Source organism: Poecilia mexicana, unplaced genomic scaffold (assembly GCF_051168715.1).
Source record: "Poecilia mexicana isolate PSO_F unplaced genomic scaffold, ASM5116871v1 scaffold_6, whole genome shotgun sequence".
NCBI classification, from domain to species: Eukaryota; Metazoa; Chordata; class Actinopteri; order Cyprinodontiformes; family Poeciliidae; genus Poecilia; species Poecilia mexicana.
Genome location: NW_028263375.1, coordinates 10,311,979 through 10,329,329, shown reverse-complemented (window position 1 = coordinate 10,329,329; position 17,351 = coordinate 10,311,979). Strand labels below are relative to the sequence as shown.

At 40.4% G+C, this 17,351-nt stretch overlaps 1 protein-coding gene across 2 annotated transcripts; it reads right to left on the bottom strand.

Moving 5' to 3' along the window:
- Positions 1–2,445: 2,445 nt before the first annotated feature.
- kcnc1b (potassium voltage-gated channel, Shaw-related subfamily, member 1b) lies at positions 2,446–16,896 on the bottom strand. Of its 2 annotated transcripts, none has more exons than XM_015012169.2 (4): positions 15,402–16,896; positions 9,677–10,592; positions 7,890–8,063; positions 2,446–3,093 (listed from the first exon to the last, which is right to left on the bottom strand). In XM_015012169.2, exons 1-4 carry the CDS (start codon positions 15,957–15,959, stop codon positions 2,984–2,986), a joined length of 1,758 nt encoding a protein of 585 aa, XP_014867655.2. In that variant the 5' UTR covers positions 15,960–16,896; the 3' UTR covers positions 2,446–2,983. The 2 variants fall into 2 exon arrangements, with proteins under 2 accessions (XP_014867655.2, XP_014867654.2); XM_015012168.2 differs by lacking the exon at positions 2,446–3,093 and adding an exon at positions 3,586–6,878.
- Between the last annotated feature and the right edge of the window lie 455 nt (positions 16,897–17,351).

The following is a 17,351-nucleotide window of genomic DNA, read 5'->3' as shown; positions in this document are numbered from 1 at the left end:
TCAGCAAACAAACAATATAAAGGCCAAGGAACCAGCTAGAAAGTTCACGGATGACGTCATGGAGAAGCTTAAAGGAGAGTTAGGTTATAAAGTAAGGCTATAAGTCTAGTCTGTCATCTAAAATGGTAAAAAGTTTGGCACAACTCCAAACTGAACAAGACATGGCTGCCCGGCTAAGCTGACAGGCCAAAAGAAAGAGCATTAATGCAAAAACCAAGAGGCCGGTGGCATCTCTGGAGGAGCTGCAGAGATCCACATCTCAGCTAAGGAATGTCTCGACAGAACAGCTATTAAGTTTTCCTTTATTGAAGATTACCATGAAGAAAGGCACTGTTGAAATTAACAAGTTCTGTTTGCAGCTTGCTGTAAACCATGTTGGGGAATAGATAAGACTATCAGGGATACCAAAAGTAAAAACATTATTGTTGTAAAACTACTTAAATTTTCTTACAGTCAAGAGACTTTTTTGTGTCAAGGAAATGAGCTGGGACCAGAAGTTGCTCTCACTATGTGGGACATAAAACGGTTTTCCCACTTGTTGGATTAAGGTAGTCCTGTTTTAAAACTTATGCTCCCAGTGTTTTTCTGTAAGGAGCAGGATGACAAAAAAGTTAAATATTCTGAACACTAATCACTTTAAAATAGTGACTAAATTTACTAACGCCTTACAAATTTATAATTTTGTTCAGAATTTTTGTCTGTATCGAAATCAAAATAGTTACAGATAAAAAAGAGGCTGTATTCCTGTTGCAGTAATGATGTTGAATCACTTTTGCTATTTTGAAATTATTTGTTTATTGTGTCAAACACTAGCCATTTCCATAATAATGTACATTTTTGTGTGATACTGTAAAAGTGTTGTATTTTTACTCAAGATTGTGATATTGCGAGAATCTTTTAATGAGCAAATATGCAGAAAAAGGTTCTTTGGTAAGATGAGACCAAAACTGAAGCCCCTGGTTGTATTTATAAAGCTGTTGCTGAAAATTAATACCGGAAAAAACCATACACACACCTTACCCGCCGTGAAAGACGGTGATGGCAGCATTATGGTGTGGGGATCCATTAGTTTTTAGCAGGGGCAAAACTGGTCAGGATTACCGTATTTTCCGCACTATAAGGCACACCTTCAATGAATGGCCTAATTTAGGACTTCTTTCATACATTAGGCGCACCGCATTATAAGGCGCATAGAATAGATGCTTCATACTCTATTATTACACATCCACATTAATAAAGAAATGGTCCCTGAGTATTTTATATAGTAGGCTGGCCCAGTCGTTGTTTCACTCACGGTGTTGGTGTTGCGATATTATGCCCAACTGCTTTCTGGGTAACACAGACCAACCGACACGCTGCCGCTGCAGTCTCTGTCTCTCTTCCCCTGCCCCTCCCCCCCTTTAAATGTATTATCAAACTTTATTAACAAACCAGTGTTCTGACAACTATCCCAGCATGCACCGCACACTACTTCTTCTACGGGGAAAAAGAAGTTGGCGGCTGCTTACCGTAGTGGACCAACTACGTAAGCAGCCTACTGCATGTCTGTGTAAACATGACGTCTTTCATTTCGATCTGAGTTAATTAGCGTAGCATTTCTGCCGGATTTTCACAACATATCAGCCACAACAATGGACAGGGGAACCAACAAGTTCATGTCATCTTTTTTGGACGACATCAAGGTGTTTGAGCCACTGGAGGCCTCCAACATTGTGCGCGTCACAGCTAAAATCTACCGATAGATGAAGAAAACAGCAGATCCTCACACCCTCAGCATAAATATAGCTGTGGACAAGATCACTGATGCCTATTGTTCTTGCAAGGCTGGGTAAGTCGGCATTCATGGTTTTGATGGTCCACAATGTACATTAGCATATGTTTACTACTGTAGCTTGTGTTTGTGAGATGGTCACGCACGTGGTAGCTGCACTGTGACCTAAAATGGGCATTAGCCAATGAAACGCGGCCCCTGTGGTAAGGTCCGTTGCTGGACCTGTTGTGGCTCAATATTGGTCCATATATAAGGCGCACCGGATTATAAGGCGCACTGTCGGCTTTTGAGGAAATTGAAGGTTTTTAGGTGCGTCTTATAGTGCGGAAAATACGTAGTTTGGAAGTGCGGTGGAGGTTCACCTTCCAACAGAACGGCGATTCCAAACATAATTAAAATGGAATGGTTTCAATCACAGCACCTCGAGTTAGAATGGCCTAGTCAAAGTCTGGACTGACTTTGTGTTTTCCACATAAAATACTATTTAGTTACACTGTCAATTCTGGTTGCAACAAGACAAAATGCGACGTTTAAAGGATGTGCATACTTTTTTAAGGCACTGCAAATAGGCTGTCTTTGTCCTTTAAACTAGTACAACTATAATATCTTAAGTACTTTCAATTCCTTATGCCAGAGCTTGCAATCCTAAAGCGTCATTCTATCGAGGTTAAAGTGATGCTTTCTGAAACAAACAGTGGTTTCTTGTGAATATTATTTTTTGATGCCTGAAAATATATTGAAGAAATGTTAAAAATCCACTGGTGCAAAACAGTGCAAAAACCCTACAAAGACATGACCATGACAGTGCAAAGTTAATTTCTTTTCAACTGTTAAGTCTGGCTGACATGACAATTGATAGGTTGTTTTGTTTTTTGTTTTTTTTTTTCTGACATGGGTGTGACTTAAATCTGGAGCAACATTTTTTTTTTCCTTTCAACAGAAGCAGCACACAAATATTTGATGGTTGCTCAAAAACATTGGAACGCACAAATTCAGCACACACAAAGCATATTTACAGCACTGGCACACAGCGAAAAATAGGCACACAAATTACAACACAGTAACCAGTCACAGATACTGAGCTACATAAGGCTTGACAACAAAACTTCCTCAGTGCTACATCTATGCTGAGTTTGTGATGTACAGGTTGTCACTGTCACACCCATTTAAAAATACTAAGTTATACACACATAAAAAAATGCTACAGCACTATCAAGTGGGTGATGGGTCATTATGGGTCATACACATAGTGGTTGGAACACCATGGTTCATAACACAAACTGACTCTGTTGGTTGTCTGCTCCGGTGCTGTCGTTGGTTCTCTATAAACATATAAAAAAAAAAAAAAAAACAATAACAAAAATAAATTATTACACAAATCTATTTAAAATGGTGGAAATGATGGCGATGATGGAGGGTAAAGAAAATGTGCTCCGTTAGTTCCTCATGGTAAACGATGGGTTTACCATGCGTTCCCATGCTTCAGCCAAGGCGTCAGACACCAAAACGGACCGTCTGAGTGCATCGGTTGGACTCTGGAGTCGGTTAATAATGAACATGCCCAATCATGCCACGTTCTACAGCTCGATGTAGAGTAGTTCGGTCACTGTCATGCGTTTGGGTATTTTCCATCATGCTCTCACAGTCACTCCATTTTTTTTTGTCTTCATTTATTCATTTTCAGCTCTCTTTACACATAGAACATCAGTTGAAAACCTTAGCGGTAAAGCCAGTGGGAAAGGAAAGATGTACGTATGCATGTGCTGCTGAAGAAAAAAACAAAAAAAAAACAACAAAAAAAAACAAAGTCTGAATGCTTGTTGTGTATAAAATTTATTTCATGCAACGACTTGTATTTACATGTTTTGTTTGAATGCTTTTCTTTTGCATAAATGTAAAATACATGCGTTTACCTTTCCCCAAATAGACCCACATCATGTTTCCCCCTCCCCTGCATTTGAATTGCATGACCATAAAATTCACCTGCATCTCTTCACATCAAATCTACACAAATATTTTTTTTCTTTTTTTTTTTAAGCATAGAACGTCCATCAATTACCACAAGAGACATGACTCGAAATGTGAAACAATGCTCAATTCAGAATAGAAACAAAAGTTGGATGACTTCTTAAAATTACCATACCTTCTTTTTTCTTACAGAAATAAACATTACTGACTGCTCTACATAGAATTTAATAAAGTGCCCTGAAAAGACTTGTGCATAAATGTTGGGACGGTATCAATACATGTGTGAGTATTGATCATTAGACAAACACACAGCAGGATTCCTTGTGATATCTGATTGTAACTTGAGACATTTTGACTCTGTAGAGCTGATTGGTCCCCTTTTATGTTTGTGCTTTAATATACAAGATATGAGAAGTATAAAATCATTTTCTCCATCTTTTTTTTTCAGCTTGTCTTTTTTTTTTGCTTGGTGCTGAATGTTCAATTGTAACATCACTGGTGTGTAACAACAATAACCAAAGAGGACATTAATTTGATTCAGAGTATCAGGGTGGAGCTAAAAGTGCCTATTTAGGAAATAAAGTGGCATAAAGATGCTACACTGGGAACATTTGTTTAATAAGGTGTCAATTTCTTACTGACTTTCTCTCTGCTTTACTTGATATGAAGGCACCATTGTTTTACAGGCACATCTTAATAAATACTTTTCAGTAATTGAATTCAAAAGTGAAATATATGTATATATCAATTACACACAGAACTATATCTTTAAAAGCATGTATTTAATTTCCTTTTTAATGAAATGAAATTTATATCTATTAAAAAACTAAGTTTAAGTTTCTTAGAAAATCTGAATATCAAAAAAGACCAATAAAAAAATTACTTTTATAACTGCCTACTGAAAATACTTAACACTTTGGTTCCTTTTGCAGGAACGTCTGCATCAATGCAATGGGGCACGGAGGCGACCCACTGCTGAGGTAATAAGGAAACCCAGATGGCTTCAGTAGCATGTTGGGCCAGGCGTCTCTCACCAAAACACTTTTTGGTACCATTCACCACCATAACTAATCCCAACAACCTTTATTCAAAAACTGACTTGGGTCCTTGCATTTAACCAAATACAACAAGTAGTGACCCATATCGTGCTCTTATTGCTAAGAATAGACTACAATATTTTTATTACACCACAAATTGGGACATTGAATGACTTTATGTTTTAGGATTGCAATGCTTAACAGATTACTTCCTATAACATTCAAACTAATTTGTTCATTAAATTAGGATATTGAATGTTTAATTTATTGCTGAGCAAGTAAATGTAACCCAATGTTTGATTTAGGATCGTTTTGCAAAAGATTTGCTCTGTGAGATTTAGATCTAATGAATTTCCCGACAGATCCAGCACCACAGGTGCCGGAAAATGAAATCTGCACTTCTTTAAAGCTTGTCAGCTGAAGGTAGCATGAGGTGCTCTAAATGTTCCTGGTAGAAAAATACTCTCACTTTGGACTCTATAAAACCCAGCAGATGACATGGCTCCCAAATCATCCCTGTCTGTTGTAAATATCCCTTTTAAATGGGTATTTAAGAAAACATATGTTCTTTTCTGTCAACTTTTCTAATGCACAACCTTCTGTGAAGATCCAGCTTTTTTCTGTTGGCTTACTTTACTGTAAACAATCCTTATAATAGTGAAGGACAAAACATGGCTCATTCTTCAATTTTTCTTTTTTATTGGTCTTATTTACATAAATAAATGCTTGGAATATATAAATCTGGATGTAATTAGTCTATATAATATGAGTTTCACTTTTTGGCTTCAGTTAATAAAATAAATAACTAATTTATTGAGGTGCGCCCGTATATCTCATGAGTCCTGCATCAGGTCAAGCAGCACAGCAGTAACAGAAGTTGCTGAAGAGTATTTACAGAGTTTAAAAACCCTAAACTACCAGTAAACACTGTCATATAAAATAGCATTTGTTGGCTTTGTGACAAATTTGTTCAAGTTAGACAACTCTGTGTTAGTTGGAGACCCCGGTCAAATGACAAGGAAAATAAATGTATAAAGTTGGGGAAAGGCAAAGAATGGTGGCTACATAAAAATCTCTATGACTGAGTCTCTTGTAAAGCTGTCTTGAAATGCATAAGAATGACAAAGCTTAGGAAGCTTTTAAATTCTTCTTTTTTTCTTTTTTTTTACAGTTACTGCATTACAATTAGCTTCTGGTTGAACATGATTCATCATGCAATTCATGCAAATTAACAGTTTTAATTCTGTTGACATTAAATGTATCCATCACTGGCATCAAAGGAATTGTCACAATCTCCATATTGCATTGGACATCGTGAACGTTGCGTTCAAATATGTATGTTTTTAATGGCCACTCAGTTAACATGGAGTCTCGTCTGGATTGCACTTCTGCATGAAAACGTCTCTACTTTGCAACACACAAAGCACTTGACAGTTGCCTTAACAGCCTTTGGATATGTTTCAAAGCAATGAGTTAATTTCCAGCAAACTATCAACAGGGGTTACATCTCATGAAAAAAAATATATATATATATTTTTACAAAAATTCAACAACAAAAAAATAAAAAGCAAATGAGATCAAACTTATTAGCAGAAGAGTATGAGAGATCAAAAGCAACAGAGCAACAGGCAATGATGTCAACACAGGAAAAAAAGGAGTTAGCCTGCAGTAGAACAGTGCTTCATCTGCAGCTCGGGTGACCCATGCAGAGTGGCATGTGCCAATGTTGACTACTTTAGGATATGATGACACACCCAAGTGTCTCACTTGGGAAGCTTAAGTTTAAGCACAGTTAAGATACATTGTCCCAGGGAAAAGAAAAACCAAAGCAAACAAAAATGAGAAGAAAACAAAATCAGGAGCGAAGGCAGGAAGTGTCAAAGCAAAGTCTGACAGGAGAGATAAGAAGGTAGGATTGTGGACTGGCCCTTCCAATGGCATTGTGTCTGCTACTCAACCATGCTACATAATGGATGGGATGGGAGAATGTGAGTGCTGCATTAGACAGGGTGGGCTGCAGGGCAGGGCTGACACTGAGGACACTCCAGAGGCATCCCCGCTCATGCCAGACATGCTGTTAAGGCTCCAAGGCTTTTCATAACCTTCAGTTGGAAAACAGAGAACGTTCTGAGTACACTGCAGCACTGGATCCATGACAGAAGGTTTTCTTTTTATTTTTTCTTTTTCTTTTTGGTATTCCTCACTTCTTACACTACACCTGTTGCTTTCTTGTTTTTGTCTCCAAAGAAACAGGTCAACACAGACTTGAGACAGGTTATTATTCTCCATGCATTGAGTGCATCAGGAGTACAACAGCATGCACCGGGTGGTACTGGAATGGTTTGGAGTAGAACACTGTAACAAGACAGAACAATAGGCACCGTGGGCAGGAGGTCTACGCTCGGCTACAAGCTGAATTTCATTCCGTGTGCCCGTTGCTGCACACAAACTTAGATCACCTTCAAGAGGAATGTTTTGAACTTTTTATCATTTAAAATAGAATTTTAAATTGTCTCAAGCTGTAATAATAATGATAATATTGATGATAATAATTCACTTTTCGTGTTGTGCTCCTTCACCATACTGATAGCACCCATCAGCAAGACACTTCATGCACCGTTATGGTCAAGAGGAATGTTCTTGTAAGTCAGAATCCCACACATTACTTATCATTAAAACACATAAACGTACATGATACACATGTAGCACGAAAAATACTCCCCTAGCCATATAAGACGACACATTCTAGATCATATAAATCTCAAAAATAGCTTTCTTACTAGTAAATAAATAGGGGTCTTACATTATGCATGGTATAAAAAATATATCTCATGTAGATGTGGATTATCCTTGACGTTTGTGGGGATTGTGCTTGTGTGTGGGTTGGCATTGTGTACAATCTCCAGCGGATGACTGAGGAAAAGTGAGTGGTGACGTTTGCTGTGTGTGCGTGTCTGCATGTGTGTGTGTGTGTGTGTGTGTGTGGGTGTGTGCGTGTGTGTGTTTTGGATGTGCGTGGAAAAAGCTGATGCAAAAAAAGAGCATGTCATGTCTATTGCCTACAGGGTGTCAGTGTCTCGGGGGGGCCTGTGATTGGCTGTTGCTGTACGTACCCCTCCTCACTCTGCCCCCCGTGTGGTTGGGGTGTTCAGCCGTGGTGACCAAGAAGCAGGGCCGCTCTCGCTCGCTGGGGCTGAAGATCTCCTCCGGAGAAATGGCCTGGTCTATGTGCGGGCAGTCTTCATTGGCCAGTGCTGCGTTAGCTGCTTCGCCGTTCAGCTTGGAATCTTAAAATAATGAACAAAAGTTTTAAAACGGGAAGACGATGATGTTAAGGGCAACGTTGTTTTAGCTGTGACCTACTCAGGGTCCACATAGGAAATGACTGTAGAATAATGGTGTTAGTATACAGTGCCTGCCAAAGGGGTTTTTACCCTTTGAACTTTTCCTCATTTTGACCAATTGAGAACTTTTGTAATGTTTAGAAGTATTTTTGATAATAACCCAACACAAAGTAGCATGATGAATGAAAATCAAATTGTTTTTCCAATTGATGTTAAGATTTTAAATATAGAAAGTGTAACACGATTACTGTAGCACATGAAGATATCTGACCCTAAAACATTTCATTGAAACATTTCTTTGACTTGTCCATTTAGGACAAACTAAATTGTATTAAATTGAATTGAACTGAATCGTCCTGCTCGAAGGTGAAACTCTGCTCCACTCTCAAGCGTTTTGCAGCTGTTAATAGACTTTCATCCAGGATTGACCAGCTTACCAGTCCCTGAAAAAGAAGCATTGCAGCATCATGCTGCTTCCAACACCACATTTCGACATGTGAACACTGTTCATAGATTGTGTAAAGCAGGTAGTTTCCCCCTCAAAATAATAATAAAAAAAAACATTTTGGCAAATGAAAAACTAAATTTTGGTCTTATGTGAGGGGAACTCATTCAGTCACACATTTGCTGTGTCCTTTTTACAAACTACAAACGGGACTTTTTACAGCTTCCTTTCAACAAAGACTCTCTTCTTTTTGCTTTCAGCTGGAGTGCATGTTCCTGGTAGGTTTGCAGTTGTACCAAACTCTTGGATACTTTTTAGAAGGAAAAAATATTCAGTTACTTCTTAAACCTAAACCAGCTTTAAACTTTTTAATCTGTCTGCTGTGTTACTCTCAAAACAATTGTATTTATACTTAAATTATACAAAGATGTACTCACTGAGATGATTGGTTTATTTTGCAGTTTCAGAGAAAAGGGGACTGAATATGTTTTGCACAAGAAACTTTCCTCTTTTTATTTGTAAATATTATTAGAAATCATAACTACCTTCCACTTTGCAGTAAATTTGTGTTTTTCTATTACATAAGAAACAAACAAAATACCTTAAAGCTTGTGGTGACAAAATGTGAGGCAAAAGTTCAAGGCGTCTTAAAACTTTTGTAAACAGCAGCTGCTGCCTGGTGTTTACTTTGAGCTGCAGATGTAATCCACCTCTGGCAAAGACCAATATATCTCCACGCTGATATTACCAGAGGGGCATTAAGTTGTTCCAGCATCTACTAATGGTTGTACTTAACATTGCAACTGCATCCTCTCAGTCTTAAGAGTCATGGAGTATGAGTCACTGCATTAGGAAGCGCAAAATCAATAGCAAGAATACTCAGGGTCTCTTTTTTTCTTTTATCAAAAGTCAAATGGGCTTTTTATTTCATACTGCATTCCACTGATTGTTTTCAGAATTGTGTTTTTTGTTTAGTCTCATGTCTGAGTCAGCAGCTGACTGAAGTACACGATCAGACGGCAAAGCTGCTAACTAGTGAAACGGCTATTTCTGTAGGAGAAATCAACTTCAGCAACAGTACGCGAGAGTTTGTGTTTTGCTTCTTGCTTACCTTGAAATTTGATCTCAAACACATCGTCGTGGGCTATAGGGCTTGGATGTTGGGAGCTGATGCTGGACTTACAGTAGTTAGGGGAGCCTGGTTGGGGGGCTCTGGGGATATGCCTGTTTTTTTTCTTTGGTAGTTTCTGTTTAGCCATTGCCAGTGAGTAGTACATTCCAAAGTTGTTGACAATTACTGGTACGGGCATGGCGATGGTCAGCACACCTGCCAGGGCGCACAGGGCTCCAACCAGCATGCCAAAGGTCGTCTGAGGGTACATGTCTCCGTAGCCGAGGGTCGTCATCGTCACCACCGCCCACCAGAATCCGATTGGGATGTTCTTGAACTGTGTATGCTCACTGGCTCTCGGGTCGTTGGGGTCGGCGCCGATGCGTTCTGCGTAGTAGATCATTGTGGCAAAGATGAGGACGCCAAGAGCAAGGAAAATAATGAGGAGGAGGAACTCGTTGGTGCTGGCCCTCAGAGTGTGACCCAGAACTCGCAGCCCCACGAAGTGACGGGTTAGCTTGAAGATGCGCAGGATCCGCACAAAGCGGACAACTCTCAGGAATCCCAGCACGTCTTTCGCCGCCTTTGAGGACAGCCCGCTGAGGCTCACCTCCAGGTAGAAGGGCAGGATGGCCACAAAGTCGATGATGTTGAGCGCGTTCCGAATGAAGTCAAATTTGTTCGGACAGAAAGTTATTCGCATCAGGAACTCAAAAGTGAACCACACAACGCAGACGCCCTCGATGTAGGTGAGGTAGGCCGCCGTCTCCGTCTCCTGGTATGTGCTCACCACCGTTTCATTGTCCAGCACTTCCGTCTCGGTGCGGTTCACAATCGGGTTGAAGGCTTCGTGGGTCTCCAGACAGAAGGTGGTGATCGACACCAGAATGAAGAAAAGCGAGGCCAGAGCGATCCACTGAGAGGGAAAAAAGATAACAGGGAGATGAGGACAGAGAGGACAATGAGAACAGTATCACAGGCATGTAATCAACCTTGATGGGTTAGCAACTATTTTCAGCAGGACACAATGCAGCTCAATCTATCATCCATGAAATAACATCTGGTTTGATTATGACCAGATGTCAATTGGTGTTATCTCTGTTTTTCCTCTTTAAGAGGATGATCTGGATGAACTTCCTGTTCCTCCTCTTGCTTATGCTGAGGCTCAAGGTCATGGCATTCTTATGAGTGATCTACATACTGAACTATGAAGAGCCTGCACCAGCTGAAACAGTAGTAAAAACGGGATATTTCTGTTAACCCTCAACCTTTAGCCTGGGCTTTTCCCTTCAGCACAACCACTATAGGCCTTCCCCACACAAGGTCACACTGTCCTGAGGACCAGCTCCTGGGAATCACTGAGAGCTGGGAGAAACCCATAATTTACCTAATGGGTAAAGAGTACGTCAACCTTCATTGTGCATTGATTAGATTCTCAGATGTCATCACATTTAGGTCGTCAGAGATCTGGTGCACACAACACGAGTGTAACAGCGGCTCTCTCTGGGGTATTGAGTGGAGGCCTTTCGTCATGGTGTCTTCCTCATGTTATCTCCCTCCCATCATGCTGTGTTGGTTTAATGCAGGTGTTGGTCAATTCACCTCTTTATCAATTTATACTTTTTAATTTTTAGTTGTTTTGTGCCCAACTGTTTTGCATAAAAAATGAATCTGTCTGTTGCAAGACATGCATCAAAACAGGCCTCCTTTGGGAGTATTTTGTACCTGCTTTGTCTATCCATGACTTCAAGTATTTTTTTTATATTGTCCTGACAGTCTACTGTAAGGAAATATGGTTATGTGACTCCCGTAAATAATATCTACCTAATGAGTTTGCTTAGTTATCTTGTTTTCATCACGTGTCATATGTCAAATTTTAAAAAACTCAACTGGTGCAAACCGTGATTTGTCTTACTCCACATGGTGTACTGTTATCTTAAAGCATCCTCATTTTAAGTGAGGTGAGTGGACAGGAAGCGTAAACAGGAAGAGAGGGATTACTTTTCCATGAGCTGCAAAAGTGGAATCAATAGTTGCTTGTTTGCTTGTAAAAATGCATCAAAGTCAAGCTTTGTGGTACCTCTCAAACTAATGCACGGGATTGTTAAGTAGCGTGAAGAAATAATGAATGACTTTAGGGAAGGTGTAAGTTGAGTAAAAAAAGGAGCGGGTCTGGGCGTGCATCCTGCTGAGCAAAACAAACACTGCACTCCCTGGCAGTAGCATCCATTCACAGAGAGGCTGACGCGCAGCACAAGATGGAAAACAGGCACTCATTATAACATCCTCATCACCAACGAATCATTGCACCGAGCTGAGGAAAGTCTGCTTCCCTTCCAAATATTAGGGTAGTAGCTCAGGGAGACGCTAGGTATCCCTGAGCTGTTGAGTTGTGTCAACAGCAGGACTGTCCACATAAAGCCAACTTTGAGAATATTTGTAGAATATCGCATGATTTTTTTTTTCAGTTGAGTTCAAGTCGTCTTCAGAACAAATGTAATCTCAACGAACTTTGCAGGACAAATGCCTCAGTCCATATCCATGTAAATATAAATATAAACATATAGAGAGATTCATATTCAGTCAAATACATCCCAATAAAATTCAGTTAAATTCAGTTTATGATGCTAGTTGTTAGAAAGAATTATGTAAGAAAAAGCTCAGTCCGGTCGTGGACTTCACAGCTTTTTTCTTGATGTGATTAAGAGTGAATTTTGTGTCAGCACTCCGAAGCAATAAAAAGTGTTAGTGTTTTCTCTGATTGCATAATGCTGTTTTGTCCACCCCCTCTGCACTGTGTTCCATAATAAGTCAGATTTAACATCCCTGCCTTCGCCTTTAAAGTAGCCTGTTTTTTTTTATCTGAATCTCTTCAGATGCCCAAATTTTTCATAATAGTAAAACATTTTTGCAGCTCAAATTGAGCAGACAATATCAGTCAACAAGCTTTAGTGTGACGAAGCCTTTTTTTTCTGATAAGCTTCTTTTATTTCGTTCGCGAATGCCTCCAAACATTCAGCTTGCTGAATATCCCACCCTCCAAACAAAGAAACAAGCGCTGCGTCTTATTGGCCCGCCCCCTGAATTATGCGTCTCTGACAGTAAGGAAGGAGCGCAGTCAGTGAAAAGACAAAAGACTTTTTCTTTATTGATAATTCTCCCTGTCTCGGAAAAACCACAGTCCTACTATGCAGAGACGAGGGCTTAGATCCACTGTGAATAGAGTCTGTAATTAACTCTGAAGCTCACATCTAATTAATCTTATTGCCAGTTTTGGTAGCGCTCCGTCAATCTTTGATCTGCTTTTGTCAGGCCTGTTGTTGAATGTAGGACGTGTTATGGTGTTAGGATTTTTTTGAACTTCAGGGATTTTTTTTTTCTCGCTTCATTAAAAGATTATGTTGTAAATGGTACACAGTTAGGTTACACTGCTGAGCCCAAAGCCTAAGGGTCAATATAGACTTCCTTTAAAGCAGCTTGACTGTTTACACCAATCAGGTTGGTACAGCTGTTCAAACAGCGTGCAGCACAGCGGTCCTTTGTAGGGCCTCTGTGGCCTTTCTGAAGCATCTAAAAAGCTGGTTGTTATTTCATTTTCACCAACGTGGGGCATTGTGCCCAGATGGAAAAGTGCCCGTAACAAAGACTAATAAAGACACCTGAAACAGAAACCTCATTTCTGTTTGGAGGTCTGCCACAAACAATTCGTTGGTGCCAAAGAGCTGGTGTCCTTATGTGGAGCTGACCTATATAACTGGGTATCCTTCTGTCCTGGAAATAACAATCTAAAGACTTGTTGGAGGCTGAGCGAGGATCTGCATCTCTCTGCTGGAGGAGAACGGGAGCTACGATTCGCTTCCAAATCGTTTATCTGCATAAGATATTTTTGTTTTCTCTCTCTGCTCTGTCTTTGTGCTCTCATCGACCTGCTGTGGAAACCCCAGGGAGTACAAAGCAAGGTCATAAAAAGCCTCCTGAGCTCATCAATTTCTGTTGTGCCATCACAACAGCAAAGGCAAATTAACAAGTGTTGTTTGTACAGTTCTGACTGGTTCTGTCAAGAGCAGAGGCACATCCACAGTTACGTGGCAAGAGGATTGATCATCTTTCAATAAAACACTAAAACTAAACTATAACAGAATTTTAATTTGGGTTTTATGAGTTTTATTATTCTGTTGTCACATATAGGGAACTTTGGAATGAGTAATTGATTGAAAAATGGCTTGCTTTTAAACAGAAGTGGCATAACATCAAGGTAAAAATAAAATAAGCTTTAAAGAAATAAATGAACAAATAAAGTAGTTTAGTTGATTTGATTGATTTCTCTCTGTTATTTTAAGTCCATAATTTAAAATAAGAACAGATAGCTTTTCAGACGCATTAAAACTGAACAGCACAGCAAATATTAACAATGAATTAATTCATAAAGTGCCGTTGAAGATATAAAAGGTTATAAACTAACCATATAAAATGCAATAATTAAATGCGGTAACTCTCTTCCTTTTTTTTAAATGATAAAAAAATTGGTAACACTTTATTTGAAGGGGGTTGAATAATACTGTCATGACACCGTCATAAACATGACATAACACCTGTCATGAACATGAATAAGCCTTCATGAATATTTATGACTGTTGTCATAAAGCGTCATTCGGTAAATTATGACACTTTTAATACAAAGTTGACATTATTCAAAATGTCTTTGTTATGACAACTTGACATTAACCAAGAAATCATTACTGTTTAAACTTTACCTTTAATAACATGAAGTTACCTAATTTTTAAAGTGAAATCAATAATTATTTTATAACAAATTTATATCAGTAATGATTTCTTGGTTAATGTCAAGTTGTCATAACAAAGACATTTTGAATAATGTCAACCTTGTATTAAAAGTGTCATAATTTACCGAATGACGCTTTATGACAACAGTCATAAATATTCATGAAGGCTTATTCATGTTCATGACAGGTGTTATGTCATGTTTATGACAGTGTCATGTCAGTCTTATTCAACCCCCTTCAAATAAAGTGTTACCAAAAAATCAAATAAGTGTTTGATAAATAAAACATTTAAACAAGTGTAACTCAACTTAATGAAAACAAACACACTGGTGAAACAGAGGCACTAACTATCCTGTGGTGGACACATCAAAACCGTAAGCTTTAAATTTAAATTGTATTATTCTATTGGCATAATAAGAGTAAAGGGGAGATTTGGTTACGTGGGGATTTAAAACGGATATATTTATTTTAATAACAGGAATTATAGAAATGTAAACAACCCTTTCTGTCCCGGGGGCCTGGATGCCCTTTAACCCCCTCACCCTCCTACATCTTCGTGACGCCACTGATCAAGACCGATTTCTGGTTATAGAGAATTAGGCTTTGTTTACCCAGGGCCGCTTCAAGAAGGTGGCCAGTTGGGGGATAATCTTGGGCCAAAAGCCAGAACAGAATTTCAGGAGTTTTGTTTTACTAATTGAATATGTAATGGGTGAGAAGGCGGACCATAAATAAATGATAGCCTGTGGGAGTCACAGTAATCATTTAAGCTTAAATAAACAAATAAATTTAGCAGCTCATTGAAACATGAATGGTCCCATCTGAAAGTCATTCATTATGCATGCAGACTGTCTGGCTTATTACACTGCAACCCAATTCAGATGAAACTAGAACAACAATAACATGCGAAAGAGAAGGAGAAGAAGAAAAAAAACACTCACCCTGGCATATTTTGAAGAGTATGGATCCTCGAACAGAGCCCAGACCCGTTTCTGCCAGCGGCTCCACAGGCTGCCACTCCTCACATCAGGTGAATCCCCCTGCGCCAGCCGTCTTGTCATCTCATCATCATCCTCATGCTCCGGTTCTGGCTCCGGATCCTCGCTCCCCAGGTCTAACAGACCCCCTCCGCCGAAACTATCAAGGGCCTCCTCTGCCTCCCGGTGCTGTCGATAGGTCATCCAGCAGCATGGCTCCACGTCTGTCTCATCGATGCCCCAGAAGGCCAGCTCCTCCTCATACAGCGGCCCGCAGACGTCGGCCGGGCAGTGCAGTTTACCCGTCCTGTAGTAATTAAGGATGTGTGAAAAAACGCCCGGGTGGCGGTCGAAGAAAAACTCCTCGATCTTGGCGTCATAGTCGAAGTGGTTGGGCGCGTCAGGCTCGGCCAGCCAGGACAAGCGGGTTCCAGGTAGGGTGCGCAGGGTACTGCGGTATGTCTGATGTCTGATCCCTCCCACGTTTATCACAATGCGATCCTTGTCGTCGCTCAGGCCCATCGCGTCCCTTAGGCATTTCTCCACTAAGTTCCCCTCATTGCAAAGGTCAGTCTAGATGTACCTTTATAACGGCGGGCGCACAGCAATTACGCACAAAGCAACCAGTCGCCAGTTGGGAGGAAATCAGTGGTGTTTGACATGCATTCCCTCTATTACCCTGTATTCCTTACCAGCACCTGACATGCACCTGGCTGATTTCAAACTCTTAACATTGCCAGGCTCTGCTGAAGGTATAGAATCGAGATCCAAAAAGAGTGCAGCCAATGGAGTCACATTAGGAACGGACGTCACATTGCTCCCAGATCAGAGATGTGCACATATGAAAAAACCCCAAAACAAAACACAAGCGGCAACAGTTTCCAGATCGGGTCATTGAATCCAGCAGGTCGCCTGTTGTTCGTGACTTTCACAGCAAGGTGACTGCGGTGGTGCTGAGCGGACAGCGTCTGATGGAGACGCGGAGCTGCCTCCAGACTCGCCTCCCTCACGCTCAGCTCAGCCCGCTCCCCTCTCCGCGCTCTTTGGGCGACGCCACCGCTACACACAGCCGCTCTTTGTCTCAGCAGATAAGATCAGAGCGCAGATCTTCACCGCTGTCATTCATGCATGATCTGGATGAAAAATATCCCAGTCAGATCAAAGGGAGATCGGTCCTCTTCTCAGATCTGTACACCAGACCAAATAAGGAGAATCGAGGATGAAGAGGGCGACGAACCTCCTCAAAAAAACGCCCAAACTGCCTGTTATTCACACCGAGCCTCTCTGCTCCTGTTTCAAACCAGATTGAGCATGCCCAGTGGAGGAGCTTGCACTTACAGCATCTCCCCTCAATTAAAGATATTGAAATAGTCTTACAGCTGCTCACTTTTTCTAATTTGTCTGACTTATCCTTGTGGTCGGAGAGCAGCTCCCACAGCCTGTAGGGAAGCGCCGTCCATCCTCCTGCGCAGCTGTCTGCTGAAGGTGTGACCCTGGAGCCACAAACGCGCAGATGCGCCTCTAACACCACAGATCACAGATAACTTACCTTCTGTGGGATTTAAATATACACACATATTAGGCTTCAGTCTGCAGATTTATCTACACCAAGATCACGAACCTCACTAAGAGCATAGACAGCCCATGCAAAGACAGAAAATAATCATGGATAATATTTGAATATAAAAATATGCGTTGCATTTCTTCTGAATAGTTACAAGCCTTCTGCTTGAGATTTATATGACAGCAGAGGGCGCTATTAACCACTCTAAGAATGTTTGCAAAGCATCTTCATTCTAGTGTCGACAGATTTCCATGAGTTCGAATGGCCCGATGGTCAAGTTTCAAACTTAAACACAATGGATCATTTGTGACAGGCATTTGAGAATTGACTGACTATCCAGTCTGACCTGA